The 12,472-nt window shown below is 35.8% G+C and overlaps 2 protein-coding genes across 5 annotated transcripts; both read right to left on the minus strand.

Moving 5' to 3' along the window:
• Nucleotides 1–2,652: 2,652 nt before the first annotated feature.
• Nucleotides 2,653–7,459, minus strand: LOC110805054 (uncharacterized). Of its 4 annotated transcripts, none has more exons than XR_008922148.1 (6): nucleotides 7,282–7,459; nucleotides 5,331–6,538; nucleotides 4,368–4,439; nucleotides 4,200–4,264; nucleotides 3,489–3,524; nucleotides 3,314–3,453 (listed from the first exon to the last, which is right to left on the minus strand). XR_008922148.1 is itself a non-coding variant. In XM_056830366.1 (4 exons), exons 1-4 carry the CDS (start codon nucleotides 5,471–5,473, stop codon nucleotides 3,063–3,065), a joined length of 747 nt encoding a protein of 248 aa, XP_056686344.1. In that variant the 5' UTR covers nucleotides 5,474–5,477; the 3' UTR covers nucleotides 2,653–3,062. The 4 variants fall into 4 exon arrangements, 1 of the variants encoding a protein (XP_056686344.1); XR_008922147.1 differs by having other exon boundaries at nucleotides 4,368–4,444; XR_008922149.1 differs by having other exon boundaries at nucleotides 4,368–4,444; nucleotides 5,331–6,688; nucleotides 7,282–7,420.
• Nucleotides 7,460–7,507: 48 nt separating this feature from the next.
• On the minus strand, nucleotides 7,508–8,668 carry LOC130459112 (F-box protein SKIP23-like). The gene has a single exon (XM_056830367.1). The coding sequence runs from the start codon at nucleotides 8,507–8,509 to the stop codon at nucleotides 7,508–7,510; it is 1,002 nt and encodes a 333-aa protein (XP_056686345.1). The 5' UTR covers nucleotides 8,510–8,668.
• Nucleotides 8,669–12,472: the final 3,804 nt, after the last annotated feature.

A 12,472-nucleotide genomic window follows, 5' to 3' on the forward strand; every position in this document is an offset into this window, starting at 1 on the left:
GTCAATATCTCGTTAATCGGTGTTGTAAGTTATCCAGTACCTCTTTTTAAAATCATTTATGTTGATGGATACACAAAATGTTATCCCTAATTAAACCAAACAAATCTAACAAAAGGCCGGTATGTGAAGTGAAATTCAATTTGAGAACAAAGAAAGATAAAGAAATTGAATTACAAAGAACACTAGCTAGCTATGTGCATATTGCGTACTACGTATAACATACGCAGGTAAACTTACAAGAATGTTAGTGTAGGTGCACAAAGAATGTTAGTGTAGGTGCATACGGTTTAACCAAGCAACAATACTCAATGCATCATTTATTCATTTATATCCCTTCAAAAACATTTGTTGACTTTCAACTCGAACAAACACTAGAAAGTAGATGAAAAACAGGAACTTAAATCACACCGTACACGTTACACTTTCCTGTGTTGCACCAGCTGAATGTCGTACAACGGAGATCTAAGAACATTATATTTTTTCTTTTTTCCGGGTGAATCGGTGAATACATTGCTGGGAAGAAGAGTTGGGATATGAATTGCCTGAATGTAACTAGATATATTTCCGTGAATGTAATTGAAGGGTGCCGGCGGACGAGATTATCGAGTTCATCGAATGACAACCGTCGAACAAGAATGTGGTAGCGGAGGAACTTTGGAATAATATTTGATTTATTTGTAGTTCATTTTTTTTTGAAGGAAAACTATTCATTAATAAATAGTTATACGACATTTATAGTAAGGGAAAATTATTCAATAAATATTCATACGACATTTATGGTAAGAATATTTTTTTGGTTCGTGGAGATTAATCTACCGTGAGAGTTTGCAGGGTTTAAGAGCAAGAGGCCCTTAACCACTCATGCAGTTATGCCAATCTCAAATATTATTATTTTTATAATTTTATAATATTTTTTTTTAAAAGAGAGATAAATAGGGGTTTACTATTTAGTGGTTGTTTCGATTATTTTCAAATTGAACATGATCACTTGTTTTATTTTTTATTTTTGCAAACTTTTTGTTTTTATAATTCTATCGCCGGACTAGTAAACTAGCTGAAAGATTTTTATGAGACGGAGGGAGCTCATATCATAATCCTATATACCAATATGAGCAACGTGTTTGGATGAGTTATTGAACATGATCCCAAAGTATTGTTGCCCAACGGCAATATATATAGTCACTGATGGATGACCTTGAAGTTGGCCATATGTCCTAGAAACATGGAGAAACTTCTCCAACTATTCAACACTTGAAGTTGGAAGTTGGCTAAGTATGTACGTCTTGTAAAATTGTGACACATTACACGTCCAACAATGGGACTACATATCTTGGTTGAAAACTTGAGATGTCTTAGAAACTTCTAAAAATATCAAAATTGTCTTTTCTTTTATTTAAATTTTTTATTTTAATTATTACTCTCTCCGTCCCAATTCATATTTTACGCTTTCCGTTTCTATTGTCCCATCTAATCTATATGGGGTTGTACATTGCAAAATGTCTGTTAAAGATTGGTAGATTTTAGATATCTGTTATATGCTTCTAGAAGCAGTTTTAACTCTTCATTTCACATCAAAAAAAAAAAAACTCTTCATTTCACATCAAGTGCCGATTTTAGATACTCGACAATTGGACATTCGTTTGACAGTTAAGAAACCATCCCTCTGCAAATATTCATAACCAAAATAAAGTATACTACTATAGTTCTGGATATAATCTGTATGCTTTTCTTTTCTGTTTCCCAGGTTTGATTGTGGTACTCGCTCGTCTCCAAAGAATGCTTTATCACTTCAAATTTCACATCTCTACCTACTGATATACTTCGTAGTTTTTATTTTATAGTCTCTGTTAATGTTTTTTTTTTTTTTTTGACATAGGTTTAAATTTGCACAATAAATAAAAGTTTATAAACTCATACTACAAACTAATAAACCACTAAGGTCTTTAAAGATAACTACACATATTACAAAGCTAACAAAATACATAGATGAAAGGATAGTTGGTTCCTCTTGTGGCAATCAATGATTGTCGACATTGCCTTGTTTGCACCACCAACGAGGTGTCATCGTGCCAAGGCTATTTGTGGCCGTGTGTTCTTTATAGAAGATGGCGTAGAAGTTGGGTCGGTTACCGGTACTCCTTACAAAACCTGTAATACTTTGGAAGACAAGGAAAGGAACAAAGGAACAAAAGAACAACGATGACATGGGATAGGTTAATAGACCTTGTGAATTTCACACAAGAGTCTTGAGTCACTAAACATGACTCGATTAGCGTGCTAAAAAACCCCCCAAACAATGGGAAGTAGCGTTCAAACATTGAGTTTTGAAAGCGTCAAGAACAACTCTTAACGCTAACCTAAATTGAGGATTAACAAAAGTTAACCTCCAAGACCAACGAACAAACCAAACCCGAGGACACCCTGCCCTTCCTAATACCTACCCTCGTCAAACAACTGAAACAACAACCTCCCAAGCACACATCCAAAGGAGATGAAATCCTCTGTTGCACACGCAACTACACTGCCTCCACTACCTACTTCAGTGAAGGAGAAAACTTAGAAAGTGACCTTTCATTATAGTACTACATAAGAGTTAAAATAAAAAAAGCGACCTGTTATTTGATGATGATGGAGAAACTACCAAGAAATTAGTTGCCAAGAATCTCATTAGGTATGGATATAGGCAGTGCTTATACATTTATACTCCTTGCAATCTTTACTTTTGATCAGTCAAAAAACAATAACTGCTGCGAAAAAGAGCTGTTCATTTCAATTAATTCAATTTATATCCCGGCCCTCGTTGATTCTTCAGCATTACATTGCACCAAGGATGTTCACTTACATAAGGAACATGCAAGCAATAGAAGGAAAGAAAAAAGGAGAAAAAATTGTAGTTTATCGAGTTAGAATAGGCAACAACTAATGGTACACAGAACCAATGATGTCTTGGCCTAGTGGTTAAGACTGAGGACTTGCGTACAAGGTTCGGTTCGAATCCCCTCAACCCCAATTGTAATTTATATTGCTCTTATGACTCCTCCGCACCAAAAAAAAAATAAAAACTAATGGCGTACAGAGCATTGAGACTGAGCTGCAACTCTTTTCTGGTCAGCCAACTTTCCTTCCACTTGATGCAGTTTACCAAGCAGCCTGTATCTCTCTACTTGAAGCTCCATCACTATATCACCCGGTTCCTTGCTTTTGTAACGAGACAAAGCCTTCTCGACAATTGGAACCAACCAATCTAATCTGAATTGCATTGATTGAAGATCAACTAGTGTGGAGGTTAGATATTCAGCCTGGGATTCATTCAATGGAGACTTCCCCTTTCCTTTGCCCATGTTGTTTTGAAGTATAATCATCATCTTTGCCAACGATTCTAATGCCCATGTAAGAAGGCCATTACTTCGGACTGCATGATCTTCAAAAAAATCATGCATCTTCCATATCTTCCTCAAATATGGGAAAAAATCTGACCTTACATCCACTCCTTGGAATTTCTTCATCGAAGAGTTTTCTGAAATCTGCACAGGAATTAACATCCAGAAATTCATGTAAACAAGCAGAAGACAAGCCTGGGTAGGTGTATTATCATCAATGTTCCTTAAACTTGAATGTTTTGGACTTTCATAAGCAACACAGGTATGTTCAAGTAAAGATGGTTGTGGCCCGGGCCGGCCCGAAGCCCGACCCAACACGAAAAAAGCCAGAAGCCTAACCCAGCACGAAAAAGCCCGACTCGGCCCGAACACGAAAAAGGCACGGGCACGAAGCCGTGGGCCTTAATTTTTTGGAAAAAGCACGACAAGGCACCGCACGACTCGACCCGGCACGACAAAGCACGCTAAATTTAGTAAATTTAGGCACGACGGCCGTCCCGATAGCATGTGGGCTTGTTCCGGGTTTGGGCCCTGTTTTGAACACTTCAGGCCGGCCCGATACAATGTGGGTCTGCCGTGGGCTCGGCCCGAAACCCGACCCAACACATGCCATCTGAACAGTTCAACTGGCCGGTGTATTGTCTGACTCGGCTATTTTATAAAAATATCATGCTTTGGTCCAAAAGAAAGTGTCAAGTTGTACATACCTATGACACTATGCAGGATATAATATGTATAGTTTAGGTGAAATGATGAGCAGAGTAACATAGCTAATCATACAAGCATAAGAACTTTGAGAATCAATGCTGATCAATTTACCTCAAGAGGAGCTCTAGTGGCAGGAAATAAGTCAATACAATCTTCATCGCTCTCACAAATGAACTCTGAAACAATATCGATCCAAGAAATTAGGGCAACCAACTTGATTTTTAGGGGTTAGGGGGAAATGAATTTCAACATGAAAGGTGCAGGTAAGGTTTTTTTTACCGTCTGCTGCTATTTCCTCATCTTCCGAACTGGTTTCAGTTTGGCTAGAGGAATCAATAAGCTCATCTTCCTCTTCACTGACACCGATTTGATTAAGTTAGCTTTTGCAGTGTTCAGTGTTCTACAGTTCTACTATGTGCTCAAACAACTTTAAAAGATAGTGAATTGGAAATTCATGATTACTCCATACATCCCAAATATATCAGAAAAGCCAAATGTGTACATATTAAACAGTGATTGACGGCTCTAACGATACATCAGTAACACATCTCAGAGGATCAGGTGAAAGTGTGTGCCTGAAGTAGAAGTTTATACAAAATTTGATAAGAGATAGATCAATCTATCTCAAAAACCAAGAACTTTTACTTATAATTGTTAAGTTTAAACAGCAACACGTTATGTAATGGTCGATAAACGTTGTTAATTGCAATCTTATATGACAACTCCTAAACTTCTCTTACGTGCATGCTAATTGCAAGCATTCCCTCCATAGTTCAGGACCACTACCTTGCCAGCTATTTTCTTCCAAATAGTAGTCATCAATTCAAAAGATAAAAATAAACCTTGGTAGCATTACAAATTTACAACTATTAAAGGGTTGAATGATAGCCGTAAAGATGCAAAGAATGGGTAGAAAATTCCTGTACATTCTTCGATATTCTTTCATGAACTTTTTTAAGTCACATCTTTCATACTCTTCCTATGTGGTCAGCTTAATTCTCAAAAGAGGGAAAGTTTTATTGCACAACTACTCACAACCATTTTTCCTCAAAAGAAAAGATGGTCAAATTCGAATATTGTTATATTAGATGGAAATTCCTTAGAATGATTAGCAGTTGGCTAAGATTCAGTCACAAGGTCCCCCAACCAAACTTAAACAGTTAACCATAAAACCAGTCAAGCATTCATTTAAAAATGACAGAATAATTACATATTAAGAGATTGAAAAGTATAAAATATTACCAGGGGTAGGGGTATGAATCAGGGCAGAGCCAAGAAGGAGGGGGCCAGAACAACTCTGAGAGGCTTGGGTATCTTACAACGATTCTCGTCCAAGTAAAACACACCAATCGTAAAGTGACGTCTTTGTCCTTCAAAAAGTTCATAGTCAGGATCATATCCTCCAGAATACAGAGGAAAACAATTCTTAGGGAACACAATACAATTCCCTCTGCACCCTGGAAAATCTTTTGCTTCAGCAAAGAAGCAGCTGTCAAAACTGATGAATAAAATCCTATCTCCTAAATGATTCACCTTGTTCCACCGCCTTTCATTCAACTGGTAAACCCGAAATTCCAAATGATTTCTAACAACCATGTACAGTACTCCAAATGATTCAACCAGCAGCTTACGCCGTTTCTCTGCATATAGGTAACCAAATCGCTCTGAGATAGTATCGATAATCCTCATATTATAACCATCATTAATGTCAATGAGGTAGGCTATTCCTTCAGAGTCTAACGCACAAATATATCCCTTGAATTTTATTATATCATCAAACTGATAGTTCTTCTTTGAGTTGATATGACCCTGTTGGCTAGTCTTTAAAATTAAAGAAACCAAAGAACCTCCTTGACTAACGAACAAAACGACTGGTACACAATCATAAATGGAGGTTGCAGTTTCAGAGAGCAATATCACTTTGTTTGGAGCAGGATAATCTGACCAAGCCGTTGAGAACTCGTGATCATTAAAAACATCTTCATTACCATCAGAGAAACAAATTTTAAACCCGTGACTGAGTTTTGACACCTGAAAATCAGAGATATTCAAGGATTTTGGGAAAGTTACTGGCAGATTCCTGAAAGGGAATTTACTGAGGGGATGACAGATTTGGAGCTTGCCAGTGTTCAAGTCTTCAACTGAGATCAACCAGGGTTTTGAGGACTTGGAGATTGTTTGGTTAAGGGGTCGCAGAAGATAGGTTATTCTAGCCACAAGAAAGGTAGAGCGATCAGAGTTTTCGAACCTGAAGGAACCAGTTCGGACTTGATGAGGCAATTGAGAATATAAGAGAGGGACAGAGAGAAGGCAAGAAGAATGCCATTTCTTGCAAACTGAACGAAATCTGCAGTAATCCAAACGGGATGCTAGGCGATCAGCAATCACTTTTAGCAATTCCTTGGGGAGCTCCGACCAGTCTCTGTCTAGTTTTGAATCATCACAATTCTCTAGAACAAAATTTGACACTTCAGTAACAGAGAAGACAAATTTCATCCCAGAAACAAGAAAAATATATTAAGAAAAAAAGGATTCCCTATTGAGATTGATCATCTTTTTGGTTAGAGTAGTCCTTTTGTTGCTCATCTTCTTCAGAAACCCTAGTCAGAAAGGCATGGAACACGTTATAGTTTGTTTAAAGCACTTTCCTTGGAAGCTATTGACTATCATACATGCTCAAGCTACTTCAACTGTGTAACTTAGACCGAGTTGATTATTCCATGCATGCCAAGTGACAAACTCATTAAAGATTGGAGCATCATATCATACCATCAATAAAAGCAATGTTCATAAATCATACTACACACTTTAATACTATAGTGTGAATGGAGGAACATTAGCATCTCAAACAGGATTTAGGCAGAGGTTAATAGTTGAATTCATCACCAAATCATGACAACTATCAAACAAACTTAGCTCGTGAAATGATCTGCAATTTCTTGTTGTAACTTATAAGTTAGACCTCATGGACTATTCCCATGTTAACAATATCGAATCCAGAGCTAACATTGACAAAATCCTATGACAATCCTGAAATTCAATTTGTATTAACAAATAAGTAATTCAAACAAGGTTCCAATGATTGGAATTGATCGACTAGTAGTAGTTAGCATCACAAACTCATTGAATATGAAAAATCTACACTAGTGAATTTGGAACAATCATCAGAAGGTTAAAGGCTAAGAATCATTACCATGTAAAAGAGCCTGAGTTCGGCCAAAACCATGAAGGGGGTGGCCAGAACATATCAGACAAACCCGGGTAAGATGAAACCAGTCGAGAACAATCCTCATCCAGGTAGAACACACCAACCTCAAGGTACTTGCTTGCTCCTTTGAACAATTCATCATCAGGGTGGTATCCATCACCATAATTAGGAAAACAATTTTTGGGGAAAAAAATGCAATTCCCTCTACATCCTACAAAATCACTTGCTTCCACAAAATAGCACCCATCAAAGTCACAAATAAAATTCTATCTTCCAAACTATTTACCTCATCCCACTTTTGCTGTCTTTCATTCAACTTATAAACCCGGAACTTGTAACACTCTCTAACAATCATGTACAACTTCCCATTAGATTCCACCAATAGCTTACGCCTATCACTAGCATCACCGGCACAAACAGGCTGGGTTATGGCGGTCATCACCCTCGATTCACGGCCATCAATAACATAAACTACTCCTTTACGATCCATAGCACAAACTTTCCCCTTGAAATTTACAATGTCGTCGAAATGAACACCATTGTTATTACTCATGTAACGCCACTCTCCTAGTCTTATAACACCCAATACTCCCCCGAGATCAAGCATCAATACCACAAATGAATAATCATAAATACCCGACAATTCACTCTCATTAAACAAAACCACTTTAGTTTTAGTGGGAAAATTACTCCAATTACGAAACCCCTGATCAAAATGCCTGTTATCAAGAAGATCCTCATTGCCATTTGAGAAGCAAAATTTAAAACCCTTCCCAATAAGCGAAACACGAAAATGCAACGAGTTCAACGATTTGGGAATTTCCTTTGGAAGATTTTCAATAGGGGTTTTAGTAAGAGGGTGACGAAATTTTAACAAACCTGGGTTTAATTCTTCAAGACAAACAACCCAGAATTTTGGGGGATTTTCGGGTATTTGATTGAGAGGTTGAATTAGATAAACAACGCTGCCAACCAAGAACTTAAGACGATTTTCACAACCCAATAATGATCTGGACCGGTAATCACAAGTTGGGATTTGAAGAGGGAGAGTGGGAAATAAGAGGTGGGATGTAATGCGGCAAGAAGAACGCCAACTCCTGCACACTGATCGGAATTTGCAGAGGTTTAATTGGCAGTCGATGTGATCCACGATTTCGGCAAGTAGTTCTTCGTCTTCGGCGAGATGCGACCAATTTTCCATCCGCCACCGCATTTTTCTCTCCTACTGGGAAGATTAGGGTGGGAAATCAAAGGTTTTTGAGCTTTTTCTAGGGTTTTGGCTAATTTTTTCGATTTCGGAAATGAAGAAGGTTCATCTACTGTAGACTGTAGTAAACTAGTAAACCGTCACTTTTGCCGCCATCTGACCTTATTTTGATTCGATCAGAGAAAAAATCTAATCTAATACTTCCTCCATCTTTTAATACCCGTAACGTTTGAACTTTTGCCACTATTCATATAATCTACTTAGACTATCTGTAGTGTTTTTTATATAAGATAAAACATAGTCATGTGAGATCTTGTTAGATTCGTCTCAATGTGTATTTTCAAAATATCAACTTTTTATATTTTTTGCATAAAGAGAATTTAAGATATAAATGATCAAAGTTGTGCATTGGCATGCGTGAAACTAACAAACGTTGCGAGTATTAAAAGACGAATGAAGTATCTATCTACTTCCTCCGTATTTATTTAAGAGATACACTTGCCTTTTCCGGCCGTATTTATTTAAGAGATACACTTACTATTTTTAGTAACTTATCAACCATACCATCTAATTAAATAATACATTTAATTTACCCTATGACCCACCATCCTATTAAACAATTAATTTCATAAACCCACCTCCCACCCACCAAAATGACATGGTCCCCACTTGTTTAATTATTAAAATATCTACCCAATCCCACTTGCTTTATTAATTTATTTCATTTAATCCCTCTTCTTAATACCCGTGCCCGGCCAAGTGTATCTCTTAAATAAATACGGAGGGAGCGAGTATTACTATATACTAAAACATACACCAGGAATGACACGTGTCAATTCCTGGTGCGATTTTTTCCCGCCAAAAGACACTTTCCTAAAAAAAATATCTGTTTTATTTTATTTTTATTCTCTACCTTTTTTTTTTTAAAACTATTTATGTATGAAAACAAAATTTAGTTTATAAATAAAAGACAATAATAGATACAACATAATAATAATTACCCAAATTCTTATATGAGACTGTCCTCACCATCAACTGATGGTGAGACCAGTTCACACTTGCGAATTTAGGTATGTTACTTCTATAGTTTAGACATGTTACTTTTTTTTTAATAATTTTAGAGGAGATACTTTTTTTAGTTTAGGTATGTTACTTCTATAGTTTATACATGTTACTTTTTTTATACGGAGTAGTTTTAGGGGAGATACCTTCTTAGTTTAGGTATGTTACTTCTATAGTTTGGACATGTTACTTTTTTTTATATAATTTTAGACGAAGTACTTTTTTTAGTTTAGGTATGTTACTTCTATAGTTTATACATGTTACTTTTTTTATACGGAGTAGTTTTAGGGGAGATACCTTCTTAGTTTAGGTATGTTACTTCTATAGTTTAGACATGTTACTTTTTTTTAATAATTTTAGAGGAGGTTTTTTTTTAGTTTAGGTATGTTACTTCTATAGTTTAGACATGTTACTTTTTTTATAATTTTAGATGAGGTACTCTTTTAGTTTAGGTATGTTACTTCTATAGTTTAGACATGTTACTTTTTTTTAATACGGAATAGTTTTAGGGGAGGTACATTTTTAGTTTAGGTATGTTACTTCTATAGTTTAGACATGTTACTTTTTTTTTTTTTTTTTTAATAATTTTAGAGGAGGTACTTTTTTAGTTTAGGTATGTTACTTCTATAGTTTAGATCTGTTACTTTTTTTATAGTTTTGGGGGAGGTACGCTATTGGTTTCGCGTTCGTCACACCATCAAGTTGATGGTGTGACTGGTCTCACAGGAGACGCGCTGTAATAATTATTCTAAATTGGTAATCTTTTAGTCAAATCTCTATATTAGTAATGGAAAGCATATCACTCAATATTTTAGTCAAATTACCACATTAGCATTTTAAATATGCATATTAGATGAATAAATTTAAACGAGTGTGTTAAAAATGTTATAACTATGCAGTACACTACAAAATTATGCATCAATTAGAGATGGATTTTGAGACGTATACAACAAACGTCTCAAAATTGAGACATATTACTAAATTTCGTCTCTAAATTAAATTTGAGATGGAATTGTATAAGGAGTTTCAAAAATTCCGTCTCAAATTTGTAATGGATTTGCAAGAATTCCGTCTCAAATTATTTTGAGACGCTCTCTATAGAGACGCCCTACTTTCGTCTCAAATCCGTCTCTAAGCATCATTTTGAGACGGATTTGGATTATATAGAGACAAAATTACTCGTCTCTATAAAATGATTATTTTGTAGTGGTAGTTTGGGAGCTATTAAAATATTTTACAAATGGAGAAACTTTTGTGTGAAACCGCCTCACAGGAAAGACCGCCTTATTGGCAGCTTTGTTGACAGCCTCGTGGCGCGCGCTGACGTCATCGTTTTTCAATTTTTTTTCAACATTTTTTTTTAAGCTAATGTCACTAACCACGTGGCCGTGGCTTGATTACCATCAAGGCGGTCTTTCCGATAAGATCGCATTACCTAAAAGTTTGTATAACAAATGATAATCCCAAGAAAATATTTAAATATATATATATATATATATATATATATATATATATATATATATATATATATATATATATATATATATATATATATATATATATATATATATATATATATATATATATATATATATATATAGAGGAAGGCTCTCGTGAGAACACTTTCCTACGGTGAGAACACTTCCTTACGGTGAGAACACTTTCTATAATGGCATTTTCGTGATTTTTATAAACAAATAAACCAATATAATTGTTTTTTCACGTTTTTCTTTTCAATATTTCTGATTTTCACGTTCTCTCTCTTCAACTCCCCTCTCTCTTCAACTCCCCTCTCTCTCCTATTCGAACACCACAACCAATTGCCGCCGCCGCTAGCCACTGCCGCTACTTACCTCTCGCTGCCGATTGTGCTCTCCTCTCGCCGCCGCTTCTTCTCTCCTCTCGCCGCCGTTTCTTTCTCCTCTGGCCGCTGTTTCTTTCTCCTATCGCCGCCGCTTCTTCTCTCCTCTACGCCGCCGCTTCTTCTCTCCTCTACGCCGCCGCTTCTTCTCTCCTCTCGCTGCCGCTTCTACTTTCCTCACGCCGCTCGCCGCTGCTCGCAGAAATTCGTCACCGGTCGCGGTGGTTGTGGTTCGCGAATCGGAGTTCGAACTCTCAGGTTTCTTTGATTCTTCGATTTAGGTTTCTTTGATTCTTCGATTCTTCGATTTCGATTTCGATTTTAAATCAATCGATTTCGTTTTTCTGAGATTCTAAATCAATTGCTTTCTTTGATTCTAATATCAGTCAATTTATCTGAATTCATGTTCTAAATTAATCCGAAATTTATCCAGTTTCATGTTCTAAATTGATTTCTTTGATTCTAATATCAGTCAATTGATTGTTAGGAGGTTTCAAAATCGAATTTTAATCGACATTCTCAATCGATTTTCGAAATCTGAATTCAACAATTAAAATCGATTTCAATTGATTTCTCAATTCCAAAAAATAAAATCGAGTTCAATTTGGTGGCTTCGAAATATAAATTTAGAACATGTTTGAATAAACTTAGAACATGCTTGATTAAATTTAGAACATGGTTGAACAAATTTAGAACATGGTTGAATAAGTTTAGAACATGCTTGAATAAATTTAGAACATGCTTGAATAAATTTAGAACATGAGCTTAAAAATTTAGAACATGATTGAATAATTTTAGAACATGAGCTTACAAATTTAGAACATGGTTGAACAAACTTAGAACATCGTTGAATAAATTTAGAACATGATTGAATAAATTTAGAACATGCTTGAATAAATTTAGAACATGCTTGAATAAATTTAGAACATGAGCTTACAAATTTAAAACATGGTTGAACAAATTTAGGACATTGTTGAACAAATTTAGAACATCGTTGAATAAATTTAGAACATGCTTGAATAAATTTAGAACATGCTTGAATAAAT

The sequence above is a fragment of the Spinacia oleracea genome, chromosome 5, assembly GCF_020520425.1.
Source record: "Spinacia oleracea cultivar Varoflay chromosome 5, BTI_SOV_V1, whole genome shotgun sequence".
NCBI lineage: Eukaryota > Viridiplantae > Streptophyta > Magnoliopsida > Caryophyllales > Amaranthaceae > Spinacia > Spinacia oleracea.

Bases quoted from the DNA above. Each gene is read 5' to 3' on its own strand.
- LOC110805054 (XM_056830366.1), bottom strand. From the start codon at position 5,473: ATGAACTTTTTGAAGGACAAAGACGTCACTTTACGATTGGTGTGTTTT. The intron at 4,445-5,330 runs GTAATATTTTAT...AATCGGTGTCAG, and splicing joins GATTCATACCCCTACCCCTG to TGAAGAGGAAGATGAGCTTA. The intron at 4,265-4,367 runs GTAAAAAAAACC...ATATTGTTTCAG, and splicing joins TGAGGAAATAGCAGCAGACG to AGTTCATTTGTGAGAGCGAT.
- LOC130459112 (XM_056830367.1), bottom strand. From the start codon at position 8,509: ATGCGGTGGCGGATGGAAAATTGGTCGCATCTCGCCGAAGACGAAGAA.